Source organism: Lutjanus erythropterus, chromosome 12 (genome assembly GCF_056507025.1).
Source record: "Lutjanus erythropterus isolate fLutEry1 chromosome 12, fLutEry1.hap2, whole genome shotgun sequence".
Taxonomy (NCBI): domain Eukaryota; kingdom Metazoa; phylum Chordata; class Actinopteri; order Lutjaniformes; family Lutjanidae; genus Lutjanus; species Lutjanus erythropterus.
Genome location: NC_139328.1, coordinates 3,600,006 through 3,612,479, shown reverse-complemented (window position 1 = coordinate 3,612,479; position 12,474 = coordinate 3,600,006). Strand labels below are relative to the sequence as shown.

Below are 12,474 nucleotides of genomic sequence, written 5' to 3'. Positions count from 1 at the left end.
ATACCACAGGCATTAACACATGACTTTACCCTCACAGATGCTGGCTTTTGAACTTCTGTCTAGAAGGTCCGTTTCCTCTTTAGCCCTGGAGGACAAGATGTCCATGATTTCCAAAAAACAATCTGGACCCGTCAGGTCAAAGCACACTTTTCCACTTTGCATCAGTCCATCTCAGATGAGTTCAGGCCCAAGAGAGGTCTGCAGTACTCTTGGATGTTGTTGTATATGGCCTTCTCTTTGCATGGAAGAGTTTTAACTTGCAATTGACATATGTGAGGTCAAAGGTCACAGGCATTCAGTGTTGTTTTTCAGCATTGCTCCTTATGTGCAGAGATGTCTCCAGATACCCTGATTCTTTAAATGATATTATGGATTGTAGATGGTGAAACTAACTTCCTTGCAGTCGTATGTTAAGAAATGTTCTATTTCCCCAGTCAGTTTTCCACAGAGTGATGGACCTTAACCCATCCTTACTTACGGACAACATAGTCTTTTCAGGATTTCACAGTCAGTCATGATATTGTCTTTTACAATTAAACAGGTGTTTTTTGAGCATTCTGCAACTTTCCAACTCTTATTGTCCTTGTCCCAACTTTTTTGAAACATTTTGCAGGCCTCAAATATAAAATAATTATGGCTTTTCAGCTGTTAGCCTCAGGCTAAGAAAGCTGTCACACTGGCACGGTCCTGGAACATTCCAAAAGGGGCTAACCCCGACTGAAGCCAAGGGCTTGCTGGCCCAGGTTTAGCCCTGAGTTCGTAAGGTTGTCCACCAAAAATCAACTAAACCCAGGGCTAAAAGAGTGAAGTAGTCAGGGGACATTCTAAAATATTTACATCAGTTACTGCACCAACAGATATGCAAACCAGGCTAGCAAAAGTGCAGTGTGAATCATATAGCCCTGTGCTTAGCTTAATCCTGGCTTAAAAATATTTGTCAAAGGTGGCTTCGTTAGCTCAAGGTTAACTCTTAGCCCAGGGCTATGGATGCTCAGTGTCAGAAGCCCCAAGTGTATAGTTACATAAAAAGAAAGTACAGCAGTTTGAATATTAAATATCTTGTCTTTGTGCAAAATTTGATTGAATATAGGTCAAAAAGAATTAGCAAATTGTTGCACTGTTTTACTAATGTTTTACACAGCAGCCTAGTTTGGAAATGGGGTTGTTGCATGATGGACACTGAAGTCACAGTCATATCCACAACAAAGTAATGTTAACTTCAAGGACGTCAAAAGCCAAAATCACAACAACATCTGAAGAGCAGCAAAGTGTTTATTAGGGGTTTTCATTGCCACTACAGTCAAGTACTTGAATGTTAAGCAAAATGGATACAACAGACAATATGATGGAAAAGAAGTTAATCATGGTGGTAAAACACTTGTGAACTACCAAACCTCATAACTACCTCTCGTGTCAGATTCTCAACTACAAACGTATCAACGATCATATCACACAAATATTTTAGCTTATAACATTTTGACCGTGTCTTAACATTGAAAATGACAGTATCAGCATGTGGGGACAAAAATCCTTCACAGTAACATGGTCAGAAATGTAGTTTTCTTCATTGAATGAATGTTGAGTAACACGTTTAGTGAATGCTGTCAGCAGTTGCTGTTGACCAAAACAGCGTTTCCATTTCACCAAAATGATTTGATCCCTAAAGCTCCGTGAGCCGTGTGTGTTTATTCTGTGTTTGAGGAAATATAAAGCGGTGTACTTTAAATCTCTACTGTTATGTGTTTTACAAAAGTACATTCAGTTCATTTTATTCTGGGAAGGTAGCAGTTATCTGTTAGTTTTTGCATAACGAACATTCTTACATCAAAAATACAGAAACGTGTTCCGTGCAGATTTCAGTCTTGGTAAACATTTGTTATTTAATAGCTATGATTTGTCCTTTCCTGGACACAATAATACAATGAAATCCAAATTGTAATGCATAGAATTCAGACTAATATATGAGAACGAGTCCATTTCTCCAACTTACAGTAAACTGACTTACAGTCCCAGACATTGGCATTATTGTTTCACAAAAGGGAAAAATCCCAAATATTCCCCCAAAAATGTATCAGCACATTTAAGAGCACCAAGGGTTTTTTTTCTTGTACAGAACAAATTCAACAAGAGCAGAACAGACAACTGCGTTTTAAAATAAAATTGGCTTAGGGTGGAAATAAATGTTAATACAGCAACAAAATAAATGTAGCTATGCTAAAGGCAAGAGTTGGAATGGAATTCTAGACATTAATATTACTATTAAAAATGACTATAACTATTAGTGTTTTTGGAACAAATAAACCAAAGAATTTTAAAAGTCAAAAGAATATATAGCAGTTTTTCAACTTTTGGTGCTTCGTCTCTGTTCCTCTCTCTTACAGTATATCTGTTAATAATTTATAATAATGATACACGTAAAGCAGAGGGACAGGCTTTCAAATTTAAAAATGCCTCTACCATCACTTCAAACCTGCTAAAATCATATCATAGATACACACTAGAAACTATAGTAAATTCCCATAAAATAAACCTACAGTTGCACTAAGCCTCTAGTACTCCGACTCTTACACTGTTCCTCTTATTTAATTTGCCAACATCTTGTTATAAATTAGTGGAATTCACTGTTGAACGAGTTAGTGTCTCACCAAAAACCATCAAAGCACTAAACAGCCTGTCACACTACGCGCCGTTTGCCCTTAAAATCTTCCTCTTCATCACTTTCCTTTTCACATTTCAGAAAAGAAAAAAAAATATATGCACATAACATTTCCAGAGTGTTGTCCAGCCCGCTGGACACTTTGTCAATCGACTTGTAAGTGACATAATACAAAAAGAGGAAAACTGGAATTGTAAATGTCAACATCTTTTGGATTAGTGCTGTTTTAGGGCACCCTACATGCTAAGTGAGCCACGTTGGTCCACTTTGTGCCTTCTTTTTGTACTCTAACCACTTGATTCGGAGACAGTCCCAATATTTCAGATCAGATCCTGGGCGAGGTTACGGATGACGTTCAACGCTCCGAGGTCAAAGCCGCAGACGCTCAGTAAACCCCTGTCTTCTGTGTCCGCGATGGCGTGTCCAATCGAAGTCAGACCACACATCACCAACTTGGAATTGGCTCCTAATTTCTGTTGGGGAAATACATGTTATTTCAGTTAGTGGAAAAATATGTAAGACCCTATAGTGTTCAAAAACGAGTACTGCAGTCCTCAGAGTGAATTGGAGCCATATGCTGAATACTGAATAGACTGAATTCCTACTTAATATATGAAATATGGCTGAGAAGAGATGTTTTTTCTCGCCCCGTCCTCCCCAGGCTGAAGCTCAGGCAGGCAGGGAAATTAGTCGCCAGGAACATCCTTAGTATAAGGTTCCAATAAGACTCGTGTTTTAACACCTTTTGTTGCCAAAAAATCCTGAAAACTTGACTGGAAGAATCGCAGTCGACTGAGGGGTCTCCGACTAATGATTCACATCTTGGACTATCGAGGGGCAGCCTGAATAAAGATTACTAATGTGAACAAGATGTTAATTGAGTGTGGCGGACAGTTAAGCCAGCAGTCAGAGTGTGTATTTTCAAGGCTGTGGGCTTTTGCTTTCAGGATATTGAGCTTAACTTTACACTAACAGACAACTGACAGCTACAAACAGCTGATCAACTTACAGTGTAGGCATGGTTGTTGCTTGTTATTGTCAGTTTGCAATGTTGTGATCATACTGTGTTCCTGCAGCCTGCCTGAGCTTCCCTGAGTCTGGGGAGGAGGGGGCGGGTTTATTATGACCTGTTGAATAAACCGTCTACGGCCTCAACTCACTATCTTAACTGCAGCGCTCATTTTTGGATGCCACATTGCTCCTTTAATGAGATAAAAAAACAAAATCTGAAATGGAGCAGATGACAGAGCTGTGAGTCTTTTGTCAGACAGAAATCTCAAGTTACGTTTCGTCCGACTTGGCATGTGGACGGAGAGACGTGCGCGTGTTTTCGGTAACTTTCATGTAAAACATGTGTGATTGTGTCCCGTGACTCAACCGTGTTACAACTGTCTAACACAGCAACACGAATAACACGATCTGTGACATAAACTGCGCACAGGTCAAATGCTGTTCTGTAAATTCAGACCAGAGGTATCAGCTTTAAGATAAACCTCAAACGATCCTCATCATATTTGCTTGATTGGAGCAAACAGGATTAGTGTGAAGTGATGCTACCTGGTGATTGTGTGAGCCTTTTTTCAAAAACAATGTTTATCACAGAAGGACATTTTTCTGTTAATCCCCCTCCTCAAGCAGACATGAATGAATCAATGAATGAATGGATGAATGAATGTACCTGTCGGTGCTTCTTTAGAGACTCCACTGGGCTGGCAGTGAACGCCCACAACGGGTTGTTGGTCAGAATGATGAACACATCTACTGCTTTCTCGTTCTCTGTGGCCCATGTGATGGGAAGGGTGCAGTCTGTGCTTCCACCCGGGATCTGGAACATACAGCCCAGTAGACATTTCAGAAAGAGTTCAAAAGCGAGTCATGTGTCGTAACTTTGTGATACTTTTGTTTTTCTTTCATGCCGTGACGTGCTTTACCTTAACCAGTTCAACCGTCGCTTGTGCTAGAGTCATGTCAGCGGTGATAGAGCAGGGAACCAAGGCTCCTTCAGAGTAGGCCAGCATGTGTGTGTCTGCCTCTGTCCTCGCAAAAATCTGTGCCAAAAGAAAAGCACGGCATCACTGTTACAAAAAAATTTATCTTTCTCACATGTGCGCACACACCAGGGCTTTCCCTGCCCGTCCAACGCAAAGGTTACATTATCTATACAGCAGCTTTCAGACACAAGGCAATTCAAAGTGCTTTACAGGAGCATGGAACATTAAAACTGCATTTAAAAGACTAATAAAATGCAAAAGCAGGCAAATAAAACTAGAGCTGCAACAAATAATAGATTAATAAACAAACTGAGCTCTTTTAAGAAAAAAAAGTCAAAATGATCTGATTCCAGAAATGTGGAAATATTTTGGTTTATATTCTTTTCTATGACAAAAATCTGAATATCTTTGGGTTGTGGGCAAAACAAGACATTTGAGGACGTCATCTTGAACAGTGATCAACATTTTTCACCCTTTTCTGACATTTTATAGGCAAACAACTATAAATTGTTTGATCCAGAAAACAATCGACTGATTAATCAAATATGAAAATAATCGTTAGTTGCAGCCCTCGTTCAAACACTGAAGAAACTGCATTTAAAAGACAAAAACAAAAATGAAAGCCTTTGTAGTTTTGGCTGCCACCAGACTTTTTTCTTAAACACCAAAACAAGCCAATTATTACCAAGAGAGTGTGGAGGCAACAGGGGGATGACACATTCACATCTGAAAGATGGAGGAGTTGTGTTTGAAATTATGGATGCATGATAAATATTGAATATATAGAAAAAAATACTTGGAGGAGTAAGAACTGTTCATCCATCTTTGCTCACTACATCTTCATCTTTCTAACCCTCAGGAGCGCATAAACTGCCGGTTATATGAACTTCTTTCTTAAAATACATAAATGTGAAATTATCGGCCATCTTGTCGTTAACGGCCATGAGAAGCAAATCATTATCTGTTATCTTATAGTCTGGAAAAATACATATTGTGCATCCCTATTTATAATTAAAGCTAAGTTAGAACCTCAGTTGCATACCTTTTGAGCATAAGCACTAGACAGATTACCTTTTTTCTACCTGATCAGACACAACAGATGCTGCAGAAACTTCTGTCAGTGCATTAGGGACCATCTGAATGACACATAATCAATGCTGTTTCAATACAATTGCACTGATGTGCCCATATTAGTGAAAACTACGACAAAAAAATTGTTCAAATTGGTCACTTGCGTACTTTTGATTGTTAATGTATAATTTATTTATTTTACACATTTATTTGACAAGGACATAACTGCATTTTTTTTAATAATAACTGCTTCCGTGTTGTGTGACCCACTGACTACAAATCTACTCTGGATTACAGACCTACACCAACAGGACACACCTCTTTTTATTGGATTTTAGTGTTTCTATCTGGAAAATTCAAGGTCAGGCTCTCTGCCCTTTTTTCCTCTCTACTTTCTTTGCTTGCCTTCAAGTTGCTGAGCAGAAAGTGAAATTGTGATTGTGATTTTTGTACAGACTATTTATTCAGAGGAAGGTTCACTGAGAGTGATGATCTATTTTCCAGTAAGATCCTGATCACATTCACACGTGGAAGCTGCCCAGTACAACCACAGTCTGATCTGCCCGTCACTGAGCAGCTCCACTGGAGCGGTTGGGGGTTAAAGGCCTTGTTCAAGGGCACCTCAGCGGTGGTAATGAAGGAGGGGCAAGCACTGTCTTTCAGTTTCCCCATCCAGATTTATCCTGCCGGTCAGGGGATTGAAGCAGCAACATTCCAGTTCTCTGACTTTCAGGCCACCAGTGCCCCACACGTTCTCCCGCCTCCGCCAGCTTCGTCTCAAATAAGTCCTGCACACAATGCTGCAAAACAACTACAACTGCTACGCAGAAGTGTTACACTTCTGTCGACAAATCTGAGACTCATTACTGTGGTGGCGCGTCTCAGAGCTAATATGTTGTGGAGGGCCTGTGGATAGATAATCACAATGTGGAAGGAATTTCTCAGGAATCCACAGTATGTATCAACAGACCAATTCCTTGACACAGGCTTCCTCCAAAGATGGGGCGACCCGGGCTTTGCTTACAGACGCAGCTGTTCCAACTGGGAGCGACACTTACACACACACTGTGTAGCCGTCTAGCTGTAGTGTCATCTTACCATGGTAATGGCTGCAGCAGCGACAGCAGTGCTGACTGACGTGCCGGGGACGATGCTGCTCAGTGATGTGCTCACGTCTACTGCCACTAAGAAGCGTTTACCCACAGGCTCCACGTTCTGAGGACAGAATTGCAGAAACATGAGAGGTTAAGTGTTTGCTGCTGGTTGCTGCCTTCTTCAAACGCCCGTAAGAAGCTGTGAATAAAAAGAACCTACCATAAAACTCTTGTAAAAGGCAGAGTCCATTGCTTTGAGGATGCTGCTGTCTGGTTCCCATTTTGTTTTACCCTGGTAGCCCTGGCCTCTTTTGTAGTTTTCAGAGGACAACAGTAGGCTAAACGGGTGGATCTTTGCCTGTTGGTTTCAGCACAGACATTAAATAATTTCCAGCACCGACTCTGGCCGTTTAATTAAAAGCACAACTGTAAATGAATTAGTGAGAACAATGGGACCAACCTTTTTTAGTGCCGTCTCGCTCTGGATTCTGTCACATACAGCTTGTGTTTCTGAACTTCCTGGTTCAAGAATTTTGTTTGCCGTCATCTTACCCAAGATCCTTAGCAGTGATTGGAGAGGCATTTCCTTCAACAAGGCTCTCCATACCTCCAGACAAAAACACAACAATATTATCAGATAAAGGCTGCAAAGCACTTACAGCTGCGTAACAGGGGAAAAAAAAAATCAAACATCAGAATATTTTGAACCACATTGTCACAATATTGTAGGGATGACTACTGGTGTAAAGGATGTCTAGTCTTATATCACAGCATCAATATAATATTGATATGTTGCCCAGCCCTAAAATGTGCCCCACGCAAACCCCACCCCAAATATTCTAGAGATGTACCGATCCCCGTTTTTTCAGTTCCAAACTGTATCTGATACCCGAGTTTAGATATCTGCCGATAACAGCGCTCTTTTTTTTGTGATGGTTGTGATTATTATCATTAGTAGTAGTATAGTTACATGAGGCTGAAACAGATCAGACTGGAAAGCTTGTGTAGTTTGTGTAATGTAACATATGTAATGGCGTCCTTCGACACTAGTAAGACGCGGTGGAATTTTGGCCTGTGACATTTACATGTGCAGCTGTTAGGCTGAGAGACGGCTCTCATGATGTTCCCATGATGCATTGGTGCAGCGCTGATGGTGGTGATCCAGTGGTCTTTTCTCTTTTTGCTGTTTTTGGTAGTATAGTAATTTGAAACACTTTTTTTTCCTTTTGTTACATGCAAATGCAGGGTAAAGCACTGTTCAGCTCTCACTTTGCACTGTTTAGCTCATGTTTACAAATAGGAAACACACAGCAAACATGTGGCGTTGTGGAATTTAAGTCGGAATGCAGATCAGTAACACCAGTCTGATACCCGATGAATGCCTTACGTCAGTACTGGGCCCTCACACTGATACTGAATCTGACTAATTTCTACCATATTCATTATTTCTGCAATTCTCAGTTGTACTGATAACAAAATCCAAATGACAAATACCCAATTCAATACTGTTTTCAGCTGATTCGAAAGCACTGGAACAAATATTTACTTGTGGGAAAGACTCCTGACATTGCAGAGTATTATTGGTGTATAAAGCTCTGAAAATAATCCACCAGCTTAAATCTTAAAAAGACAACGATGATTTTAGAATATACATGCAAAACACTCACCTGTTTGGACTTAAGATGGTCTGTCAGCAGCTGTTCCCTCTCCAGTTTGTGCTCCTCTATTAAATTGATGACCTCTGTTTCATCACAACTGTGCTTGACCTTTTCCACCACTTCAAGATATGACAGGACTTTGACAACCTCTTCTGAGTTCTCTTTGTCCGAGTACGCGACCTGGACTTCTTTCCATCCTTTTGTTACATATTTGCTGATCAAGGCAATTGCTGAAAACACAAAAGAAATTACCTTTATCATCTTACTTAAGTAGTCTTTATTCAACTAAGTCCTGAAGACTGAAACACATCTAACACATTGTTATTTGGGACAGGTTCACAATATGCAGGGCCAGGACAGATATAATAGATGCATCTTAGAGTTAGGGATGAAATGATTGCCAGTTTTGCGATATAAACTGTGGTTAAATCCTTGATGATAATTACAACCACATTTGATTACCACACTTTGAAAAAACTCACTATAAATACTGCCCAGCATCAAACCAAGTCAGCAACAGTTTCCCCAGATGCAGCAGCAACAACGTGGGTTTGTTTTGCATCAATAAAAACATCGACAACGCAAAGGACATGATGCCATTTCAAAAAGTTTACAGCTGATTGGTATTTAACTTTACTTCCGTTACTGAAATCTTGACTGTACCTGATGACAGTCTGAGGACTGAAAAGATAAATTTTGGATAAAATTTATTGCTATTAATGGGGATGCTCAGAATCGGATTTTGCTGATATCCAATATGCCGATATTTTCCAACGCACATATTGTTTTACCCAACTAATTGCAGAGAACATCAAGTCTCTCATGAAATAAATTAACATATTCTTGTGCTAACTCTTATTGTGACACTCCACTGACAGATGCAGACATACAATACAATGCTTTTCAAATTAAAATATAATGCTTTTCAAAATATACCCATTTACTGCAAAAAAAAGAGAAAACCATTTTTTTTCCTCTTTGTTCTTCACAAATTCATCATATTGATTGGGATAATGGCTCTTAAGATGGCCAATTATATTTGCAGTGTTGAAGGCTCTTCCTCACATGACCGACACAATTATTGCAGACAGCAACTTTAAACCCCCGCCACCCCCCCGCCAAAAAATCACCACAGTAATACTTGCATCACATGTGCAACATAACCTCATCATATTGCCAGAGATATCATTATTTCAAGCTGATGCCCAAGTTTGTCCCTAATCTCCAACATTATAGGAGGAGTTTTTGATTGACATAATTTTTTGGACATTATATTTTGTGGTTATTACAGAGTAAACACTACCGCTTTTGTCCACAGAGGCCTCTAAAATCAACACAATATTAAAGTTTCTTGTAGTAGCTTTAATTAATACCTCTAGTTGCCCAGGGGAAGCTGAAAAAAATTATTTTTACCTTCACAAGTTATTTATTGCAAGGAAGGGATGTTGTAATCTGAGATAAATGATATTTTTGCCCTTCCCGTCTGAGCAGCTGTGTACACAATGTGTGTCTGTGTAAACTCACCTTCATTAGCTGGTTTGGTGTGAGAGAGCCTGAGCAGATCCTGGTGTGACCATCCCTCTCTCTGTTTACATTTGGTCACAGCCGCAGCCAGACTCATGGCATCCTGCTCATTGTACCAGTCAGACACTGCTTTTCTCAGGGCACGTCCCCAGATCCCACACTTCATCCCCTCTTTCAATTCCTTCTTGTGTTGGATGAAAGCAAACAGGTGGGCGGGGTCCCGGCAAACTTCCTTCAGGGCTTTGAACGCCGCCTGTCTGGTCTTCAGCTCCGAGTGTTGGGAGCACAAAGCCAGGGCGAAAAAGGAGGGGCCGAGTCTGACGGCTTGCCCATCCTGAGCGAACCTTTTTATCTCCTCCACCACCTCAGCGCCGCGACCCTCCTGCAGCAGGGAGAGCAGAGCTCCGGCGCTCTCCATGCTGACATGGCCCTCCTCTCTGGCAGTGTAGATATCTCCCTCTGAGCCATAGCAGAGAAAGCGGCACAGTCTGGCCTTGTCACTGACCTCCCATGGACAACCACCACCTGTTGAGTTCAGGGTGTGGTTGCTCGATGAAGATATCGTAGTACTTCCCGATGGCTCCATTGTAACAACAGAGAAGGCCTGAAACAGAAAGCAGTGAAAAAGGAATTTCACTCAGTTTTACATTCACTGGCCACAGTTGCTGGTTGATCCTTAAAGGAGCAATACAAAACAACTGCATGTCAAAAAATGAGTACTGCAGTCCAAATAGTGAGCTGGAGTATATGATCTATGGTTAAAGCAAGTTGTTTCATGCATTTCACATGCATTTACTCAAGGACAAGAGGCTTGTTTTCGTGCAAGTGCAGGATGTAAACACTAACGGTGTACTCCTCATTAGAGCTATAATGTTAGCACCCCTGACCTCGCTGGCAGAGTGACATGGTTGGCTTGTGTAGTCCAGCAGAAGCAAAGTAGTTTCTATTAAGGCTGCCCTTGGGAAGTGGAATGATCAGCTGGAGTTTAATCTGTTGACTGAGATTCCTCAAGCCGAGGTGTCATGTTTTTTTGGTTGGTTTGTTTTTGTTTTCCTTTGTCAGTCAGTGTGCATTAAACAAACATTTAAATGAGAAATTATAAATATGGGGACTCGTTAAAATAATAGTGTTGTCAAGTACCATTATATTTGAGAGAAGGCAGACATCTCTATGGCTGATATCTCCAAAAATCAGCAACTTATACGAAAACTATCTAGAGGAATAAGTAGTGCTACAGGCCAGAGAAAAATTAAGTTACTTTGATCTGGGGGCGAAATGTCCCTTTAATTTCCCTATTGATGATGCTAGCGTGGTTTGGGACCAAGCAGCCACGGGACACGGTGAATAATGGAACCTACCATGCGTTTGAGCTCCAGTAAGCTGCTGTCCAGCTCACTGGACAAGCAGAGAGCCTCCATGAACCTAACGTTGACTTAGTTAGCAGTAGTGTCAAGGGAACCCCTGATCTACGAGTCTCTCGCGAGATTTGAAAGCGTTGTTTATTTTTTGCGCAAGCTGTACAAGTAGGTTGTGTATTATAAGGTGCAAAGGCTAGGTCAAAATTGGATTAGGCTTAGGGAAAGAAAACACATGGTTACAGGATGGAAAAAAACAGAATTTGGGTTGAAAATTTCATTCTCGCGAGATCTTTTGCGGGTCTCGGGTTCCCTTCTTGACACGACCCAACATTTCTTACTCATTGCCTCAGTGCACCGACAGAAATAACTTAAAGCCGATTACAGGACATGATGATAAACATGAGACAGATCGAAGCCACACCGACCTATTAATAGAGGATGGTATAGAACCCTAACTAGCAACAAGCTAGTCAACTCTACGTAAGCCAGCGTTACCAGTTCTTGTTTGCTAATTAGTTAAGCTAGCACAGGAGGGCAGACTGGGCAAGGCGAAGTTAGTTAACGTTAGCCAACTGACTTAGACTAGCTAACAGATTTAAATAGGTTCCTAGCTAGTCATGTAGCAAAGTATACCCAGCCTACACCCGGCGTTTCTCAGCTGCAGGTCTATAGAAGTGTTCTCCATCCGGTCTCCTCTAAACACGAACTCTAAAGTCCCAAATCTGAGCTTTTTCCAAGCCGGATGGCAGAGAGATGTGCTGGGCGGCTTGATGCAGCTCGCCTGGGATGGGCAGCTGGCTACCTAGCTACGCTAACCCTTATCTCACAATGTTACAAGCTTACAATCCGACCTTCACAGTGTTATACCCTTACAGTGTTTACTAACCAAAACATCTCCACCAACGATTACATGAAACACAACGCTCCGTGAACTTACCACAATATGTCTACACAGTGCTCAAGTTCTTGATGTAACGTTAGCTTGATGGAAAGAGGCCTCCCCTCTGACCGTCAGTGAGATAACAAGGGGCGGGGCCGCGATGGATGCTGGGATTCTGAGTACCATCGGACACTTTACTAGTTTTACCTCAGGCAGGGGTCAGCATCCTGCATATCCGTCGC

At 41.2% G+C, this 12,474-nt stretch overlaps 1 protein-coding gene across 1 annotated transcript; it reads right to left on the bottom strand.

Moving 5' to 3' along the window:
* Positions 1-2,685: 2,685 nt before the first annotated feature.
* ro60 (Ro60, Y RNA binding protein) lies at positions 2,686-12,423 on the bottom strand. The gene is made up of 9 exons (XM_084732624.1): positions 12,290-12,423; positions 9,995-10,598; positions 8,480-8,700; positions 7,273-7,419; positions 7,033-7,170; positions 6,817-6,933; positions 4,588-4,704; positions 4,335-4,481; positions 2,686-3,129 (listed from the first exon to the last, which is right to left on the bottom strand). The coding sequence occupies exons 2-9, from the start codon at positions 10,578-10,580 to the stop codon at positions 2,977-2,979; spliced, it is 1,626 nt and encodes a 541-aa protein (XP_084588750.1). The 5' UTR covers positions 10,581-10,598; positions 12,290-12,423; the 3' UTR covers positions 2,686-2,976.
* Between the last annotated feature and the right edge of the window lie 51 nt (positions 12,424-12,474).